This window comes from Mugil cephalus, chromosome 11 (assembly GCF_022458985.1).
Source record: "Mugil cephalus isolate CIBA_MC_2020 chromosome 11, CIBA_Mcephalus_1.1, whole genome shotgun sequence".
Taxonomy (NCBI): Eukaryota; Metazoa; Chordata; class Actinopteri; order Mugiliformes; family Mugilidae; genus Mugil; species Mugil cephalus.
The window spans coordinates 20,483,007-20,504,268 of record NC_061780.1 but is presented as its reverse complement, the minus strand read 5'-3'; the positions used below and the strand labels follow the sequence as shown (position 1 = coordinate 20,504,268).

The following is a 21,262-nucleotide window of genomic DNA, read 5'->3' as shown; positions in this document are numbered from 1 at the left end:
GCCAGCAGGAGCAGTCGCGAGTGGATTTCGGAGGAGTGGAGCGCAGCAGCTTCCTGGATGGAAACGAAACGCAGGAGCGGAGCTGACACAACAGCAGCGCACGCCAACAGCACACTAACAACGCGCACAGCACGCACAGGCCAGACGAAACAGGAGCAAACAGGACGTAAAACTCGATCGCGTCTCCTCTGCAGTCTCGGCCCGGGCCGTGACTGTGGGACAAAGGCGGTGTCGGGGCGGCCGCAGTGGCATTAGGCGTTGACAGCAGGTTATTATTACAGCAGCAGCAGACTGTTTCAACACATGTGTCTGTGCCACAGAAACAAGAGCACTGCGGCTGCGGATCCCGACTCGAGCTGCTCCTTCACCCACTTGGTCCACAGGTAAGGTGAGTACGCTCCTATTTGGGGTTTCGTCTCCGTCGCTGGGTTCAACCATCAGCTGTTTCTGGTGTTGGTAGGTAGGTAGGTAGGGGGTTCATGCCATTCTCTGTGTGTTGATCGTGACCTATTCGAGTGTGCAACCTTGAGGGGTGTGGGGGTTGCAGATGTGTCAGATGTTTTGTGTGTCTGGTTGAACGCACTGCAACAGATTGGATGTTAGGCTCAAGGTAATCACAGAAAATGTGTTTAGTGTTTAGTGTAATACAGGAGACATATAACTACTGACAAAATACGTTTAAATCACGTGCGTTCGGTTCAGTGTTCAGCTTTGAGATTGTGTCAATAGTTGGTGGACACACCAACAGTCAGAAATGCTCAGGGCGAAGCAGACAGACAGACAGTCTTGGGGCAATTGCAGCTGCACTAATGATGCCTTACAAATTCAGCTACGCCTCCCCCCTCCCTCCTTCCCTCCCTCCCCCAAGCCCCCTCAAGCCCAAGTTCCACCACAACACAGTGGCAGTCTGTGTGAAAAGCAGAAGAAGCTTTCTACCGGCAGTCTGTTTTCTGCCTCTCCTCCCTCTCCCTCAAGCCATACAATGATGCAGTTGATCTCCACATGCGCTCACCCCCACTCACTTCCCAAGCCCGAATGCCACCCAGACCACTTGATCTCGCTGACGGGCCTGCCAAATCGGATCATCAATGGCCGGATCCACACCTAAACAGAAACTGTTACCACACACAAGGGTGTTGTGCCTTGGCTCCAACAGAGGAGGCTCTAGTTTTAATGTAGGCTACAGTCAGGGCAGGGTTGGAAGAGGTGTCCTTAGACTGAGATTTAATAGATTTAAATTTAGTCTCGTAAGCAAATGTTCATGGCCAAACAACGGTCTAACGGTCATCGGTTCAGACTCGAATTGAATCACTGTTGTTGTTACATTGGAATAATGAATGTCAAGTTCAAGTGGACAACACGGAAGACAAATGCCAAAACTCTCCCGCCAGTCTGATGTGTTGACTTATGGTTGCCCTGGCGATGATGTTCGCCTGAACCTTGACGTTCCTCCTGGATGAAAGCTTCACTCTGTTATTGGAGTTTCCATGGGGGGAAAGCTAGCAGACAAGAAAGCTGTTATTTTCTCTTGTGAGACTGCAAGCTCAGTTGCGCTTGTGCAGGATGGGACAGGACGGGCTTACAGTGCCGTGGGATGACGACAGAGGCCGGCTCGGGCTCGCGGCCTGCGTCTGAAAGTAACGCAGGGGGCTAGACTGTGGTCGTGCAGGGACATCAATTGTGTGCTGCCTGCTTCACATGATCAGCGGGCTCAGTGATCTGCACATATGCCGCCCGCTGATCGATGGCGCACAATAGGAGAGCTCATTGATGAATTTGGGACACTGGCGGTGGCTGTATTGATTGAGCTGCTTCAAAGTTTCCTACCAACTTTTACCAGTCGGCTGAAATGGAGAACATTGTGTGTGTGGGATAATGTGTGATTTCAGCAGCCGCTCAGACTGCAGTGTGTGTGTTTTTAACGCCACAGTTTCCTGTCTGACCCTGTTCTGTGTCCAACCACTGTTGGCCACGGGATTAATTGCAAATCCCCCAAGATTATGACGTTATTATTTGTCTTGTTCTCTGCCACTGGACGGAACAAAAAAAGGGATGATCTTATCTTTTTTTTTTTTTTTTTTTGGTGGGTTACATTTGAAATTTTGGTTCCTTTTGACACCAGATAATATTTTTGGTACCAGCGCTGTGTCACTCCAGAATCTGTAACTACTGCATAATATCTTGATAGCCTGAGAGGGAAGTCAAACATATGTGTGGTTGAAGTTGAAATCGAAGAGATTTTAGTACGAGAAACAGTATCGACTGTGTTTGCAGCATAGTTTCGCAGATGTCGGTCCAAACAACCAAACACTTAAAAATTCAGTACACGCATTCATGCTCCCAGGAGGATGAATCATTATGATTTAATTGTTGGTACTTAATTGCCTCTGTATCAAGTTTCTAAAAATGTAACCCTTGCCCAATGTCTTCTTCCTGTCAGAGTAATTGAAACTCAGACTTTGGTCTCTGGCCTAAAAGCGGAAAACCTCATACATGCAAAACCAGCGAAGGATAATGCAGTAATTCCACATGATTACATTTCGCACATACCAGGCAGTCTTAAACAGTGACTAATTTATCTCTCAGGTAACGAGACCAGCCACAGTGCACAGGCGCACGTAGTGAAATCACCCGAGTTGGTAGATTAGTTATCAGAAGGAATTATTGTTTCCAGAAACAGGGTGCAGCGTTGGCTGAGGTAGGATGCAAAGTGAACAGACAAATGGATTAGTGCTGTTTGTGTTTTTAGGAACATGGAGGCTCATCTCCACCCGCAGCAGAAGGGCTAAGAGTAGCCTGATCCCTTCTCCCCCCGTACCTCTCTCACCGTCTGCCCCGTCCCACCATGGACAGCGGGAGTCCCGCCTCGGACCAGGAAGCTCGGGATGCGACTCTGGACACACCTGAGGCTGCCTCCGACCCCCAGCCGGAGCCTGGGGTCTTCTGCAAGCTGTGCCTCAGCGATCAGCCGTCTGCAGCCACCAGGGAGCTGCAGAGCTGCAAATGCATCTACTGCACAGCGGTAGGTATCCAGGACATAGGAGATACAGTAAACCCAGAAGATAATAATGCTCATATCCATGTATCTGTTGGAACAGCTAGGAGACGTGTGCACATGCTGATGGAAACTAGTCTGTTTGTGGTGCAGAAAAGGATGTCCCAAAGATTTATACTGTTTCATGCTTAGTCACTTTGTGTGGGCAGTGGAGAATGCACAGAAGTGATCCAAGACCAGACTTCTTCATTTGGGTAATTCAGGCAAATGTCCAATGCTTACGGTGTATTACTTGGAATGGGATGCTCCTTTTTACTTTCTAGACCTTTCTAACCCGCCCCCTAAAACAGATCCTTCGAATGGCAGATTTCCATTTTAGTGAAATGAAGTGGTTCCCTCGCATTTACTCGCCCTGTGGACTTTTCTGTGATTTATCATAGGTGTTGACAGCGTTTTAACGACTCACAGGCATTTTGCGAGGACAGAAGCGCTATCTTTAGGAACACAGAGATGTATTATTTATATCAGGAACACGGAGGTCTGTTACCAGTTGAGCGTGGCGTATCAGAAAAGGTGAGCGGATTCTAAATAGTGGCAGGTGTTAATCTCCGGCCAGGCTCTCTAGCTTGTCAGTGTTGCATGCACAAGGTCACACAGATAAAACATTCACGCAAACACGACGTGGGAGGTGGTAGTGGTGGTGGTGGTGGTGGTGGAGAAAGAAGGAAATTAATGTTTCGTACTGTCCAGTCCGTCTCTTTCTGTTGCTTGACGTCATTATTTTGCTGGACATGCTGTGTGAGAAAGCCCATGACGGCCACACATTGATTGCATGTCAAATGACTCTGAAGGGCCGAGCTCCTTCCAAAGAAAAGCTCTGTTCCTTAAAACTGCCTGCCTTTGCGCAATCCTCACAGTTCCGTCTACCTTTCCAGATTTCATGGCTGAGGCAACATATGACTTTTTGCACCCGAGGGCCGATAAGGAACTTGGTGGTGTTTTGTGGGACATTCGGATGGTCCTGTTTTCCCAACAGCTCGCCCCTCTCTGCTGACGTGGCCCTTTCGACTCTAGTTTGATATCAGTATTCTGCTGTTTTTTTTGTGAATTATTTTTTAGTCTCTTTTCCAAGGCTTGGCTCAGGGCATGAGTAACACTCTGTGGTTTTCCATTTAATGTCTAACGCTGCCGTTTCGGTCTTCTCTCTCCAGTGTTTGCAGCAGTATGTCCACTTAGCCATAATGGAGGGCGGGGGGACACCCATCACCTGCCCAGATATGGCCTGCCAAAAGTCTGGAGTGCTACTGGACTCTGAGGTATGCTCCCGTTTAAGACCAACGATATGTAGGTCATAAGTGAAACCAAAAGTTTTCACAGGAGGCAAGACAACAAACTTAATGTTGTTGCACAAAATGCACCGAGTGAAACCTGTTCAATCACTTCTCATTCTTCTTTTTCTTGTGGGCCCTTCCTTAAGTTTGTAAATTGAATTTCTGGCTCCACCAGTTTCTCCCCACGTCCCGAGGCCTGCAGTGGTTCATTAGAAGGAAACACGAAGTTGGGTTTTCAGCCTTGTGTTTTCAAACTCTGTGGGCTGGAGGCGTTGTGCAAATGCCGCGTATCCTTCCTGGATGACGTCTCTGAGAAATTTCTTTTCTCCTTGCGCGTGAGGAGCAAAATTAAGGGCCACGAGTTGTCACACAGAAACACGAAGTGATACCCCACTAGAAACCGCTGATTCACAAGCAAATGGAAATTCTGCTGGATACAGCTTCGGTGGAACAGCATCTGAAACTGTTTGACTGTAGAAATCCTGTCCCTCCTCATCCAGTGGTGAAATATCAGAAGATATTGCATTCCACACCCCTTTTTTTCCCCTCACTGGTTGTTCAGTAACTACTGAGGTGCCTCAGAAATAATGCAGCAAATTTCAGTTGCTAGGTGACCAGCTGATCCTAGATGATCTGTAGTTTCAGCTTCTCAGCAACAACATTAACAGTAGTTTATGTCTTTCCTCCAGGTGTTTACCCCTCCACTTAATAATAGTAATATTTTTTTTCAATCACCATTGGTCACAATATGATCAAAGCTCTGAGAGAAAAAAAAAAAAAAAAGACCAAATCTCTTCCTTGTGCTCCGTGGTTGCAGATTGCTAGCCTGGCTGCGGGGGATCAGGCGGAGCTGTACCAGCGTCTGAAGTTTGAGAGAGGTGGGTATTGTTGCATTAGCATGTAGGTGGCTGGTGGCTGGGTGCTGGTGGCAGGCAGTGGGCTATTTCAGGTCACACAAGCAGTGAGTGTTGAACTTCACATGCCTGGGATATTGTGGGGCCTGCTGCCCTATTTTCTTGTTCTACTCCGGTCTAGTTGTACTTCAGAGGTTACTGGAACTCTCAACGTCACCAGCACCGTGTCGCAAAGAAAGAAGTGAGCTCTGAGCGAATAAACTGTGCAGCTGAAATATTTGCGACGACAAGCAGCATCTCTTCCTTGCACCGGAGGGCTGTTGACATTTACAAATTGCAAACTGAGCTCAGTTTGCCTTGCAGCTAGAGTCATTTCCAGTTGCACAGTAACAACACACTGTAAAGGCAGTAATAGTTTTTGTGTACTCCAGCCATAAATCTAGGACTCATATTATTGGATGCACGAAGAAGTGCAAAGTACATGCTTGTTTTGCTACAGTGTTTCACTTCTGTTATGAATCACATTGAAAGTATGGGTGGTTAAAGGGTCTGAGTCAGCTGTCTCTGCCCATTTTGCGCTTTGATTGCGACACACCAGAGCTGATTTTTTTGTTTTGTTGCTACATCCACTTTAGAAATCTTCTTTACGAGCATTTGAATGTTTTTTTTGTTTTTTTGAATGGATGAATGCATGTGTGTGGTACGTTTCCATCGTCCTCGGCTGTTATGTAACGCGTATTAGCGAATGCTAACAAGCTAAAATGGAGATGGTGAAAAGGATCAACATTACCTGCTTAACGCGACAAAGCCAGCAGTGAGAGCCGGGTCATGTTTGCGTTTGGCTCTAGGCACCACAGGAAGTCACAGGGCTTTTGTCAGTGGTGGGAGTGAGTCTCTGTTTGCTGTCTGGAGAAAATTACCCAGTCCGGTTCTGTTTATGACTCAAAACAGACGATTGTCTTCATTATTAGCTCTGAGATTGCCTGGATTTTTTTTTTTTTAATTATTATTCATTGTATTTTTTGCTCTATTCTTTTTTATAGATCAGAACCCAAACACATGTCTTTAAACTAGTGAATTAAACTAATTAAAAATGCTCTCTTAATAGTATTTTAATAACTTATTTTCTGACTTTAATGATAGTCATACCGGATAAACCTAAAGATGAATCTGGAACATCTGTGTCTTATTCAGCTCTGTACAAGAAATAACATTTTCAAATGATAGGGCATGAATACATCAACATTTAATTGATTCAGCTGCTTCCTCTGCAAGGAATGAGCAAAAATAACCAATAAGTACAATAGTATGACCGCTAAGATAAAATGATCTTTAATCTCTACACACTTTTCAATCACATCCTTGTCTTTGTTGCTGCAGGAGTGAAGCTGGACCCCAGTAAAGCGTGGTGCCCTGTACTTGAATGTCAGGCAGTGTGCACTGTGATGCCGAGCACCGAGGGCCACCCCGCCGCTGTGCCCTGCCCGACCTGTCACGCCGTCTTCTGTTCCGGCTGCAGGGGGCCCTGGCAGGACGGCCACACCTGCCCCACGCGCCAGCCCATAATGCTATCGTCGCCCTTTCACGAAAGCAGGTCAGTCAGCGGACGGTCGGCACGCGGCCGCAGCAGAGCTTTGAAAGCGATACCGTGCTAAAAGCAGGGTGTTGGCTCACGACGCGCGTTATGGCTGTGAGCAAACTCACGGTTGCACAAGACTGTTCCATTACGTACTAGTGTGACAAAAGCAGATCTGTCCCTTTCTCTGAGATGTTGTGTGTGTATTCCGTTTATTTTGTTTAGAAGGTGAATCCCAGGCTTCCGTTTGATACGAAGTGCCCCGACGCTTATTTAGGCAGGATATTTACAGCACGTTGAAAGGATTATTTAAGTGATGTGTAGCCCCTCGTTCCCCTGCTCTGAATGAAAACATTATTTGAGGATTAATAGCTCAGTATTCCTCAGCAGTGCCCTCTTTGTAGTCCCTGTTGTACAGCTACATAACTGCGCTGCTCCGAGCTGTGGCTCTGCCAGACTGACTGATGTCATTGGGGAGCCACTGAGTTATATTGGAATTCCATTGTCTGTGTGCCAGAGGGAGGATGAGGAGGAGGAGGAGGAGGAGGAGGAGGAGGAGGAGGTGGAGGTGGAGGAGGGTGGTGGGCACGGAGCCTGTTTGCTCGGCGTACAGCAGGAGCCAGTGCACTGCAGTGAGGCGGTGGTCTCTCTCTCTGCAGTGTACTGTGGAGGATGGAGCAGGGGTGAAGAGAGGGAAATTTATTTACACCTTAATCCGACGCATGCCTCAAAAAAATAGCCAATGAAGGTTCCCCCTTATTTCATGTTATTTAGCCATTTACACCAATCGGACATGACATCCTGACCTCCGAAAGGCAAAGTTAATAACATTTAATAATCTTGTGACAATACAGTGTTCTTCTGGGAAACCTGGCATTTATTCGTGTGGATGTTACTTAGACATGTAGCACCCACCTAGACCACACCACACACCGCTTCCCATACTCGACCAACATGAGTAACAGCTGAGTAACAAGGTGTTGACTTGGCGCAACTCACAGCTGTTTTAGAGGCTCAGTGGAGACCTACACAGCATTAGCAAGGTGGTCATAATGTTATGCCCTGACATTTCTGTATCACCATAATCTAATATTCCCCTACGTGAGGATCCATTTGTTGTTTACATAATCACAGTGTCAGCCATGTAATTTCTGTTTCACTTGAACCTTGCCACTTTCAGTTTGAAAGGGTTTGACATTTGTCACCATTAGTCAGTGGTGAGTTTCCGTGAGACCAAAGTCACATCCTGTTTACAGATCATGTGCGACATATATTTTTGAGCTGCTTTCACATTTCTGGCAAAGGCGCATGTTTGAAATCTCGACGTCAATTTTTTGGTCCTGCCTCTAGAGTGATTTCCACCTGCAGCTGCTTCCAATGAATACAGCTAGCAATAAGCACATCTGCTAGCTTAATAACTAGATATATGTTTACACAGTAGGTGGAGACCAAAAACAGAACTAATATGAGTGTGAATATTGGACTTTGATACGTCAGGTGACCATAAACATAATGTGATTATCTCTCTTCATGTGTGTAGATGCATAAAAAGTCAACTAGCTCTAGTTTTAAAACCAAAACAGTCAATTAACGCAACCTAACAGATAAATTCGTCTAGAATTTTCAGCCTTGTGTAACTTGTTCGTAAACCTAAATGCGACTGAAACCTTCAGCCAGGTTCTTAGTGTGCTTAGCGTGCTTCCCAAAATAATTAACCCAGTTTAACATGAGTACTAACCTTTCAATCTGTTACTAAATAAAGATTTAACATTCGGCCCGGGAACCCGTGAGGGTCCTCTCGGCTTCGTGCTCCCGACGCGCTCCCGTTAACGGAATTCCCGATGTGTCTGTCTCCTAAATCACAGGGCCCGCTCCGACAGTGGCTCCGACATGCCCATCAAGCAGTGCCCCATGTGTGGCATCTACATCGAGAGGAACCAGGGCTGTGCGCAGATGCTGTGTAAGAGCTGCAAACACACCTTCTGCTGGTACTGTCTGCAGAACCTGGATGTGAGTCTCCGCTCCTGCCAAGCTCACAGATGTGACACACGGCTGTGAGCACAAGTTGAGAGATAATGACGCCGCCTGTTTAACCACCTATTTAGCAGCTCTCTTGTCTCTTGGGTGTGTTTGAATACAGGGTGATATCTTCCTGAGACATTACGATAAGGGGCCATGCAGAAACAAGCTGGGACACTCCAGGGCCTCTGTCATGTGGAACAGGACACAGGTGAGGCCTCTTACCACACAGCTGAGCAGGCAATGTGATAATTTCAGGCTTGCGGGGAAGTTGTTGTTGAACCTGCAGAACCACTCATCTGTGAGGACTTGCTTGGGTTTACTGTTGCCATAGCACATAAATGGTGATTTTCCATTCAGCTACATTTCACTGTAATTGGATTTTAAGAAAAAAATAATCAGTGCATAACTCATTTATCACCGCGGTCATTCAGCTTCCTTCTGCTTATAAGCTGCTGCATTTATTACCGATCGGCCCTTTAATATCCAACAGGTCCTTAATGTGACTTTAAGATAAACTAATCTCAGCTCTAATCGCAAAATCCTGCCCTGGAACAACGTCATGCATGCTTGTTGTGGTTACGATTGTCCGCCAAACATGCTTTGTTTCTGTTTCTTTTTTTTCTGCTCGAACGCCGTTGTCACATGATTAGCATCAAGTTCGCCGCAAGTCTCCTGATTGCGTCCCCGCTCGTGAACTTCGCCAAGTGTCTGGAAAGTCAGAGCACAGTGGCGCAGTTGTTCCTTGCAAAACAACTCATGATTGATGTGATTGGTTCTGAGTACAGTGTACAGTGTATGTGCAGTATTTATTGTCCTAATTCGGACAGTTTCAGTCGTGGCTGCAGGGATCGTTAATATACACTGCATGGCCAAAACAATGGGGACATTTGAATATGACGCTTGTCTGCCAAAAGAGTATCAGTGAGGTCAGCCGCTGTTGTTAAATGACAAAGCATGCCTAGCCTTTTTGCCATTCCTGTTAGTCCCAAGCGTACCGTATCAGGTTAAGGTCACATTTTTCCACGCCAAATTAGGGCAAACCATTTCTTAATGGACCTTCCCTTGTGTGAGTAGGCATTGTCATGGCAAAGAAACAGGCAGAAACAGCCCGGACTGTTGCCGCAAAGCTGAAAGCACACTGTTGGCTTGTAAATGACGTTAGATATTTGATTTGGAGCTTCCAGGAATCCGGGCTGTAAAGTAAGAGTGAAATGGCCGCACAGTTTCACAAGATCAGGATCCTGTTACTCATGATCCTAATTATGCCATGTTGCAAACAGTATGTTTTTATGTGATAGTTCCACATTTGCCTCATTTCCACATTCTTTTCTCAGTTTCAATTTTAAGATACAGGTCTATTTATAAGTTGTGTGCTATGAAGTAATGCTCGGGAATACAGTATTTGTTCTCATTTAACAGTATATGTTATCAAATCAGTGTGGAAAGAAGTGGCTGGTAAGATTATATGTACAAACTCTGTGAACTGAATGATACGTTTATAGATATAACTGCCATTAAAGGACAGAGCCCTTCTGAATTGACAGGTACAGCCTTAGCCACAAAGCCAGATCAAACTTCCCCAGCCATTCCCCAAACTTCCCCTCAGTTTGTGGGAGTTGGGGGGGGGGTATTTGTCTGGATTAACATGTTCTCCCTGTGCCTGCGTGGGGTTTCTCCGGCTTCCTCCCACCAGCCACTGACATTGATGTTACACAAATGTCTTTGGATTGTTTGGATGTGTCTTGAGTTGCCCCTCACGACAAGCGGTTAAAAATAGTAAATGAGTTTGTCTGGTGCCCCTCCGCTGGGGACTGGTTATACCCCGGGAGTGATCTTTTGGGCCAATCAAAGCATCTGTGTGGCCAGATGAATAACAACGATGTAGTCATACATGACGTCTCAGGACCGCAGAGTTGAATTAGATTAGTTGTAAGACTATCCAATTGCATGCAGAGATTTTTATTCTTCTATGTATCAGCTGAAATTTGTCCTGTAATTAAATAATATCGTGATAAAAATTGATTCATCAGACTAACATGATCCAATTCTCCTGCAGTCGATAGTAACCCACCAGAACTGCTTATAGCTTTTTCACCTTCTGATTGGCCTTCATGGCTTTTCATTTAGATTTGTCCAGATTGCAGCTACTCAAACGTTTGTTTTCAACTCAACAAATAAGAGCCACTTTATAAAGCTGTTGAGCCACTAAACAGCTGCTTGTTTACACATTCACCATTCGCCCTCATACTTCAGCATGTGTCCATCATCATGAGGAAATCTCTTTAAACTGCGTCATTTGTATCTATATATATTTATAATATTGCACAATATTGTACATGAAGAAATGTCATATAGTTGTGTAATGTACATGGCATCTGTACTTATAATATCTATATGTAACTATAATTATTATTCATATTTATGTACATATTTAATAGTACTGTGTAATTATAGGTACTGTAGCTCTTTTACTATATATGTTAATAACATATTGACTAACTTTTCTAAATAGAGCTGAGTTAAGACTAGGACACGATAAGTTTTTTACTTCCTCCTACCCTGTTTCGAGCATGTTGTACAGTTTTTATTTTGATTTATTTATTTGTCCACTTATTAATCCACCGGTTGTGGTTTAGGATTTTCACTATTTTCTTCTTTTTTGTCTATCTATAGATATATAACGCTTTGTTTCATTACTTAAATGTTCAAAATAAAGATTATCAATCGGTCAAACCCCTCTATGCATGTGTTCTCTCAGGTGGTGGGTATCCTGGTGGGGGTCAGCATCATCGTGCTGGTGACGTCTCCGTTCCTGCTGCTGGCCTCGCCCTGCATCCTGTGCTGTGTGTGCAAGCCATGCAAAGGGAAGAAGAGCAAGAAGAAGACGAAGAGAAAGAACGACCTCAGCCAGAAAGACCCCGCCACATAATAGCAGCACCCCGCTTTCATCTGCTTACCCAGGATCACCCCACTAACTCCATGAAAGCCAAGGAAACTGCAAGTGCTGCATGGTGGGAAAAATAAATAAAAACTCACGAAGCGATGGAATATTTTTTTTTTTTGTTGTTGTTGTTGTTTCTCGACGGAGAGGATCATCAGGATCAACAAGCGCGGACTTTGATCTTAAGCCTCAGTGAGAATTACAAGAGAAGGTTTTCTTTATATGGTGGAAGTGTAAATATGTGGAGAATGAATGTATGTCACTCGCCTAGCTAGTTTTCAAAGGCACAACAGGTAGTAAGTAAAATGTTTTCCTCAACAGGGCTCTTTAACACACACACACACACATGCGGTTCTAAGTGCGACGCCACCCTCATGTGCCAAACGTCATGATGCCAAACCCGAGGTGTTAGGTGCTCAAGTGCCTCGCTCTACTGTGCCTGGTGCTTGGTTCGATTTGTTTTGCCTTCCATTCTGTCCTTATCTTATGCAAAACGTTGTAGCGCTATGAAAATGGACAACCGTCGGGATCGCACAGGGTTGCGGATCGCTCAGCAATGCAAAACATTTCTTTGACAATGGGCGACGGCAAGAGGCATCACGTGTGCACTCTGTACTCTGTGAAGATAAGAAACATGATAGGGCTTCAATGGTGCACAGAGAACTCTTCTTCTGTTTGTTGTTTCCACCTGGCCTATGTTTCAGACCAAAGGCTCTAAAGGATAATGTGTACTTTTCTAAAGTGTATTATTGTGTATTCATGAGTTTGTGCGTGTGTGTGTGTATGGTGTCATTTCTACCTTTGGGTTGTTGTTTCAGCATTAGATATTTTATAAAAGCGCCATTACAAATGAAAATAAACATACTGTACTGAACGTGCGTCAGGTGTTTATTGGTGACGTTCATCCTTTTTACGACTAAACTTAACATGATTTATACGGATATATATTTCTTCTGGGTGTCGCACGTCAACATCCATGCCCTTTAATTTTATATGCGCGTACAGAAAGCAGAGGTGATTCATGGAAATGCTGTCTATCAGACATTGAGGAAGCTGCAGTACTGAGGTTAACAAAAGTAAAGAATGCAAACGTAAACATTTGTGCAACTTCCTCATGCAAGCAAATTTGTGAGGCAAATTGAATGCAAATGATAACAAAAATCAGCTTCTTCTTTTGGGAGAAGAAGTATTACATCACCTTTTATTGACTGACTGTCTTACTTGGGAGTGCTATTTCAATGCACTGGCCCATCCCTTCTGCTGCTGTAACACTGTTCATTTCCCCATTCAGAAATCAATTAATGACTAAGTTATAGTTTCTTATCTGTGTGCTGGTGCAAGGAACTAGGAATAAATCCAGTTTTGTAATATCAACATGGGCTTAAAATATAGACTTATTTTGAGGGTTTAGGAATTACAGCTATTTAATATGTATGTATTTAATACGCTTTTCAACGGAGCAAAGCTGTGTGGGATTCTCAGTAAGTATTAAAATATTAACATTTTATGTATGGAAATGCTAATTTGTGTTAATTACTTTTGAGAGCCTGAAATGACGAGACTTTGCGTGGTTGCAATTCACAGGATTTTTTTTGCATCTTAGTTATTTTATTTTATATTAAATGTGGTGGCATGCAGATTTCAAATCATGAAGATTGTGTCACTGTCCAAATTTTTACTGGGCCCAACTGTATATTTACAGCGTAACACTGGCTTAAGAGTGTGTGTTTGTTACTACATATCCAATATGTTTTTGATATTGTCCATTGTGAGCGTGGACTCGGTTTGAAACACGGAGTCCGTTTTTCATTTAAGGATATCTGGCGACACCTTGTGTGTAGAGAGGGAATTGCAACATTGTTTTTGTTTTGTTTTTTTATTTGCTTTTTCCATAGGAAGGACGTGGACTTTGCATGTACGGGGGCTTGCCTGCAAGAACCGCTGGAGAAATGGCCGCGCAGAAGGAATTCTTTTCGGGTAAATGTTAATTGTGACAATGCTCAAAAATGCCATAAGTTGCACATTAAGTGTTGTAAGTTACACAGTCTTCCGCGAGTCTATGTATTTGCGTGTTGAGGACGCGAAAAGCGTCTGCTTGCGCACATGCTCACGAAGATTTGTTTGCTCAATCACGTGGTTTTATACCGTTATTAACACTGGAGCTTTTGTGTCCTGCTGCAACCTCTCAACTCTAGTGCAGAGAGAAGTGAGAGATCATCCTCGTTTGGGAAATGATTCACTCCGTTAGCTGTGCTCTTTTTGGAGCTTTACATTTAATCAGATTTGTTTTTTTGCACGACTTGCATTACATTTCCATATGTCATAGGTTGTAGTACCTCAGCATGTGATTAAATACTGAACTTTTATGTTGCGCAGGTATTTCCAAGATCCCATATAAACCAGACTCTGGACCCAGAGATGTCATGTGCTTCAAATACTACAATGCAGGAGAGGTAGGTGTGGGTCACAAATTTGAACAGGCACACATAAACAGGGGCACTGCCAGAAATGTTTTGGACCCCATAACCCCATGTTTTTTGGGAGGTGGTGGGGGCCACCTCCCAAAAAACATCATAAATACATAAAATTCTCTTAACATTTAACAAAATTAAATATAAAGAAACTTTTAATTCAAAATAAATTAAGAGAAGCCTCCAAAAATATATATATATTTTTTTATTGCAACAACAAATATGGTCATAACAAAGTAACAGAACCAGTAACCTAAAAGCCAGGTTATGGCATGATTAAGGAGAAATGACTCATGCTAAAATAACAGCCCAACAAGTTAGCCATGCCATTTGACAGCTATCATTGGCCTAGCGTTGAGCCTTCTCACAAAGACAATTATCAAGTCTTTGTCCAACTTTCTAGCCAAATGACTTTCAATGGACAACATGGTGAGGCTGCAAAGCCTGTCCTGCCACATTGTGGACGTCAAATAGTTTTTTTATTAGACTTTAGCTTGATGAAAGTTATCTTCCCACCAACACCAGTCACAGGCAATGTACAAAGTATGTGTAAAACAATGCAGACTTCTCCAGAAATGCTTCATCTGTTCTTGGCTTTCAGACCAAGAGGGGACAAGTTGGGAGGACAAGCTTCTCTCTTTCCTTTTTTAAAACCCAACTTTCCTTTGCTACTGGGCAGCATTGTAACTTACCTACTAACTATGGACTTCTGCCTGCACCACCTATGTGCTAAGGCAGGACCAAACCATTTCATGCAGAATCACAGGGGTGGTTGGTCAATACTATTTATCTTTTGATTATGGGAACTTGAACTGCCAAAATCATGTAAAAACAAAGAAATGACTAATTTCACTAACATATTTTATTATTACATTAAACATTTTGTTTCTTTTTTTTATGATGTTTTTATTTTAATAATTTTGGAATTGGGCCAACAACACACACATTAAGATGTGTGTGTTTGTCAGAAATGTGCATCCCTTGACTTGAGGAGTCCTATGTGAATTATCTACATATCTCTATTATCTATCCAACTCTTGAATGCAGAGTTATATACATCAGAGGGTGCGTTGAGCTCAGTGTTCCTCTGTGCAGGTGCTGATGGGGAGGACGATGGAGGACTGGCTGAGGTTCTCCGTCTGCTACTGGCACTCCTTCTGTGGAACCGGTACAGTAATGGCTGAGCCAACACTCACATTAGTCATCAAACTTGGTGGCGACTGATATGAAGTTCCTGTGTTAATTTCCAAACATTTTACTTGCTTCAGATCCCTTAGGGCTTTTGGGTCAGGGTTAGTAGTCCCCCCTTTTTTTCTGTTTCTGTAGGTGCTGATCCTTTTGGGTTCCCGACCCTCCTGCGGCCCTGGAACGAAGGGACTCCCATGGAATCGGCCAAGAACCGACTGCGCGCTGCTTTCGAGTTTTTCACCAAGCTTGGTGTGAGGAGATGCGACTGTGTTTTCATGTCACGTAGCTGATCAGAATTGTTGTTGGTTTCCCTGTGTGACCTTTGCTTGTTTTCCTTCAGGTGAAGCATTACACGTTTCACGACAGGTACGTGACCGTAAATAGAGCCTGTCCAGTCTGCACGTATTTGCAGAGCTAGCAGTAGTGCTGAAAATTCAAAAGTTAGTGGACAGGTACAGACATGACTATTGCATTTAATGTTTGATATAAAATCCAGGATCCAGAATTCCTGGGAAACGTTTTGCTGATGCTCTCTCAGGCGTCCACTTTCAATTTTTTCTTTAGTCCGGTCCGGTCTTTTGCAACAATATCAATGTGTCCATTACACTGGAAGCCATTTGTTCTGACCCTGCTTACAGAGACATGTCCCCCGAGGGCTCTACCCTGGAGGAGTCCAACAGGAATCTGGATGAAATAACCGACCTGGCTCTTCAGCTGCAGAACCAGACAGGAGTCAAGGTGCTGTGGGTCACGTGCAACCTCTTTGCCCACCCAAGGTGAATATATAACTCATACTTCACCCCGCAGGTAGTTTGATGTTCTTCTCTGTTTGTTGTATGTCCCAGCTCATTGAAACAACAAACATCTGGGTAATCATATATTTATGTTTGGGCTCAAGTGTTGAGAAGCAGAATGTTTGCCCGGGAGCCAAAACAACTTCCTCACCTGCATGTAGCGGTAGTGTTCGTGTATTGTGTTTTTAATGACCAGACCACTGCTGCCACTGGCCGTTTATTCCTGGCAGGAGAACGTGCAGTCAGTCAGTCAGTCTATCTATCAAGTCTGCTCTCACAACATGAAGCTAAAATAAAAACATTTAAAAAATGCAAAATGGCTAGCTCACCACATGTTTATCATGCAGCAAAAACAATAAAAAAAAAACATTGTTACTCCAGTAACCCAGAGGGAGCAAAACATTATGAAAAATTAATAACAAAAAAACTTTGATATGATATTAAGATAAATAATCAAAAATAATTACAAAGCTAACACCGTATTCACTCACCAGAGAAACAGCGCAGCGTAACCGTTGCTATATCTCCGGGGGCCACGACGCTAGTCAGCAGGGGTGTTGTGTTCCATGACATTAAAAAAATAAAAAATAAAACTGTAATTAATAAATTAAACTGTGTGAGAGGTGACAATACTAAACACTAATGACCTTGTTACATACACTTTTTTTTTAAGCTGAACATTGGTCTGTAGTAAAAGGTACTGACAGCAAAGTCTTTTTAAAGGACAGTTACAACTATTAAGGCATTTGTTGAGAAGTCGGATTTTCTACACAGAAAGTTGTAGAATCCTCGTTTGCCCCAAATTGAGTTACAAAGATGGCCGCCCCGTGGGTAAACAGTAATTAGAAGCTCCTGTAATATTCCGTTTATTAGCACTTCTGATTAGTTTTTATTGCATTAAATCGGTCGTACAGACAGTATATTTCTAAATAAATATGTTGAAATGCTGTAACTGTGTACTTTAAGTTTTTCATGTCTTATAGGGGAACTACGCTTCCAGGTCACACTAACAACAGCTAAAAACAATAGCCTGGTAAAACCAAAACAGTGTGAAACACCATTGTGGCAAACTGGGATCAATTTCATATTTTTTACCTACATTTAAATTAAACAAAACTTTTGAATATTTTTGTATAAATTTCTGCCCTATGTGGTCTTGTGTATTTCATCAATGTAAATAATTCTAGTAAAAAAACTCATGAGTTGGTTCAAGTTATGTGTTCAGTTTACAATTTTTGTAGCTTAAATAGGCTGAATTTTGTTTAACATTATAGCAATAATATTAGTTAATGTCAAGATTTTTAAAAAAGCTTTCACTCTGCACTCTATAAATGTAAATATTGAACATACCAAGTTTGGATGCAGCCATTTACTTTTCCGACTTCTGCAACTTGAACGCAGATAACTCAGGTGTGACGTCATTGTCAGTGCTGACTTCCGCCCTCTGAGGTAAATGGAACGCACCATATGTTGTCTTTTGTCATGCACATTTTACCTGTAATTATGTTGTGACAGGTACATGAACGGAGCGGCCACCAACCCCGACTGCCACGTTCTGGCCTACGCCGGTGCTCAGGTGAAAAAGGGTCTGGATATTGCCAAGAAGCTGGGTGCAGAAAACTTTGGTATGGGGGTACTTATGTGTGGGACAAATTCTTAAGAAAAATGTAGCTTCCTCACTGAAAGTCTTGTTTGACTCCTCAGTGTTTTGGGGAGGGAGAGAAGGTTTCCACTCCATCCATAACACGGATGTCGCGGCTGAACTGAGACACATGGCCAACTTCTTCAGAATGGCCGTCGGTGAGTGAACATGGGACACGGCTTTTTGTTTTGAGACGGTCTGTTTAATGTGTGTCTATATTTGTCCTGCAGACTACAAGGAAAAGATTGGTTTGAAGTGTCAGTTTCTAATTGAACCGAAGCCTAAGGAGCCCTGCAAGCACCAGTATGATTACGGTAAATCTTCCCAGATTTCAACAAATTCACTTCTTTGTCGCATGCCTTCAGTTCACACTAATTTCTTCCATAGACGCTATGAGTGTTATAGGGTTCTTAAAGCATTACTCACTGGACAGCCACTTTAAGTTGAACATCGAGCCCAACCACACCACTCTGGCAGGACACTCGTATGAACATGACGTCGTCGTGGCCTCTGCGTGAGTCACCGTCACTTACTGCATTAGAAAGTTTATGTCATATACTCTTGCCGGAATGCTGTGCCTCATCCTTGCTTTGCCGGTGGACAGTTTTGGCATGCTGGGTTCGGTTGACTCAAACACTGGCTCTCCTGACCTCGGGTGGGACACAGATCAGTTCCCAATGGACATCAGGAACACCACCTTGGTCATGAAGGTAAGCTGGTTAATCTAAGCTAATAGCTAATTTAATTTTTACCCACAGTTTTCCCCCACGGATTTAAATTCCTTTAAATACACAATAAGATCAATCCAACATATTTCAGTAAAGGGATAAATGGAGGCAGAGAATGTTATCTTTCAGTCAACACATCACTCATTCAGTGTCTTAATAGTGTAGTGTACCTGTTTCACACAGAGCGTCACACTAGCCGAGACCTGTCAATCTATCGCTGCTGAGCCAATCACGAGGCTGCATATTACACGCTGACTCTGTCAGGTTCCCCGCAATTGGCCGAGATCCTATTCAGTCCTCAGGTGAAATCCCAGATACACGCTGCAATATTGGCAGAAGAAGAGCTAACAGTGCATGTTATGTTATGCATGTATATGTTATATAAGTTACACACACACACACACACCCTATATGTTGCACAAGTTTGAAATAAAATAAAAAAAATATTTGATTAGCTTAATGTTGAATGTGAAAACATTAAGCTAAGTAATAATTTATTTTTATAAATAGCACTAGGCTGAGTGAATATAGAACACATATAGTAGGTAGGTAGGGGGTCCCTACATAATCTCTCCATCAGTTTGGGGTCCTTGGCTTGAAAAATGTTGAAGACCCTTGCATTACAGTAAAAGTTAACAATTCTAACATATGTAAGACAGTTGTTTGGTGAGTTTAATCAGTTCACTTGACCCCTTGGGGCAGTGGAGCAAGCTATTTACAGTACAGCTTAAAAGTTTTTATTTCCTACATTTCTGCCATTTCTTATATAAGCACTTCATTCTTTGCTACTGTAACTATGTTATGTCAATGTTTTGGGATTCACACTGGTGAGAACAGTGAAAATAGAGCCTAGTTATTCCTTTATATCTCATCTACTCCAGACCATTGTTGAACAAGGCGGCCTGCAGCCAGGAGGCCTGAACTTCGATGCTAAAGTGCGCAGGGAGTCGACCGACCTCGAGGACTTGTTCATCGCTCACATCGGAGCCATGGACGCCTTCGCGAGAGGGCTCAGAAATGCCGTCCGCATCATCGAAGACGGGCTCATCGCTGGTATGGTGAAGGTATGTGTGCGGGTACTTACTAAAATGAGAACTTGTATTTGCATCCACAGTGTCATGAGGGAGTGGGCTAATTTCTGTTACGCAGGAGCGATACTCCAGCTTCAGTCACGGCCTTGGACAGAAGGTGGAGGGTGGTTCTGCCACCTTGGAGGAGATGGAGGTGAGACTCCACGTCAGCTCCTCTTTGGGAGTGACACAAAACATACAAAACATAACATATAACATATACAGGCATAACATTATGACCGCTGGCAGGAGAAGTAAACAACGTCGACCACCGCGTGACAATTCAGCGTTCTGCTGGGAAACTTTTGGACCTGGCTACTTAGACGTGCACCAACCACCAGTTCAGGCACCCTCACCCCATAGCAATGACACAATTAAAGAGCAACTCAAAAAACATGAAAACAACACAATGCATTGACCTGGCCACCAAATTCACTCCTAAATCCTATCTGTGGGATGCACTGGGATAAGCCTGATCTACAGAGACACCTCCATACTATCCAAAGGCCCCCACTAACAACATCCTGTAAACCCTCAGAAGGCCCATGTCCATTCTCTGATAGCTGTTTTGGATGCACGAGGGAGACCTACACCTTATTAGCAAGGTGGTCATAATGTTATGCCTGATCGATGTATAACTTGTTTTCCTGCTGCCGAAACGTTGTGTTTTTCATTTCATTTCAGGCTTTCATCAAGCTGAACGGTGAGCCCAAAGTCACATCGGGAAAGCAAGAAAAATACGAATCCATCTTTAATCATTACATATAATAAAAAAACATTATCTCCCTGTGTCTACGTGGAACTTTATGACTTCAATTGAAGTGCTGCCCAGCTGATCAGACGATGTTAGAAAACTGCAGTACTTGAGTAGTCCTGTCAGTATGAACACTGTGTAGGTGTATCAGACGTGAAAAGTGACAGATTTGTTAAATATCAAGTGGTTTGCAGGGATGTTGGCATCCTGTTTCATCTGGCTGTATTCCTGTTGGCTAACGACAATGAAACACGCTGTCAAGATAAAGTTGTTGACTGATCAAGTTTAGCTGTATAGTCCAGTGTACACAGGTATCCCATTCATTCATTCATCTGTGACCGCTTGTCCTCTGGAGGGTCGTCCAGGGGGGCTGCAGCCCATCCCGGCTGTCATTGGGCGAGAGGCAGGGTTCACCCTGGACACGTCACCAGTCCTGAGACAGAGACACAGATATCAGTGTCTGACTATTTAAATAAACGACTTCACAATACAAAAAGTTAACACAAATGTCCACTTGTTTACTAGCTAGAAAAAACTTACATATGCATCATAAATTTATGTCATATTTTAATAGAAGTGTCACTTATCATTCCCAAGTCCACTCATATATCCTCAATAATATGTCTAAATTTTGGCTTCATAACGTGACTTTTTATATTAGTGAAGGTAAGAGAACTAGGATATCAGTTGTACTTTTGTGTAGTCTAATCTCTTACAAATAATTTTGCAGGCTGTTGTGGTAAAAGGTGAAATATTTCCCTCAGTCTGAGCAGCGCCTCAAATGAGTAGTTGAGTGCGGTTCTTGAGTAAATATGCTCAGTAGTGACATAACTTACACAGCTGATTTATTGTGCGTGTTTTCCAAATTCCGCAAATTGTTATCTTAATCTTTTGCA

General features: G+C 43.4%; 2 protein-coding genes across 3 annotated transcripts; both read left to right on the top strand.

Annotated features, from left to right (window-relative positions):
* Window positions 1–20: 20 nt before the first annotated feature.
* Window positions 21–12,597, top strand: rnf144b (ring finger protein 144B). 2 transcript variants are annotated; one of them, XM_047599321.1, is made up of 8 exons: window positions 21–383; window positions 2,750–3,022; window positions 4,207–4,311; window positions 5,144–5,204; window positions 6,561–6,774; window positions 8,622–8,766; window positions 8,897–8,986; window positions 11,537–12,597. In XM_047599321.1, the coding sequence occupies exons 2-8, from the start codon at window positions 2,846–2,848 to the stop codon at window positions 11,705–11,707; spliced, it is 963 nt and encodes a 320-aa protein (XP_047455277.1). In that variant the 5' UTR covers window positions 21–383; window positions 2,750–2,845; the 3' UTR covers window positions 11,708–12,597. The 2 variants fall into 2 exon arrangements, with proteins under 2 accessions (XP_047455277.1, XP_047455276.1); XM_047599320.1 differs by having other exon boundaries at window positions 21–388.
* A 1,022-nt stretch (window positions 12,598–13,619) lies between these two features.
* Window positions 13,620–20,401, top strand: LOC125015800 (xylose isomerase-like). Its single transcript, XM_047597770.1, has 14 exons — window positions 13,620–13,696; window positions 14,096–14,172; window positions 15,286–15,358; window positions 15,517–15,629; window positions 15,719–15,744; window positions 16,017–16,154; window positions 17,688–17,797; window positions 17,877–17,972; window positions 18,045–18,128; window positions 18,202–18,328; window positions 18,419–18,524; window positions 19,424–19,606; window positions 19,692–19,766; window positions 20,297–20,401. Exons 1-14 carry the CDS (start codon window positions 13,633–13,635, stop codon window positions 20,378–20,380), a joined length of 1,356 nt encoding a protein of 451 aa, XP_047453726.1. The 5' UTR covers window positions 13,620–13,632; the 3' UTR covers window positions 20,381–20,401.
* The last annotated feature ends 861 nt before the right edge of the window (window positions 20,402–21,262 follow it).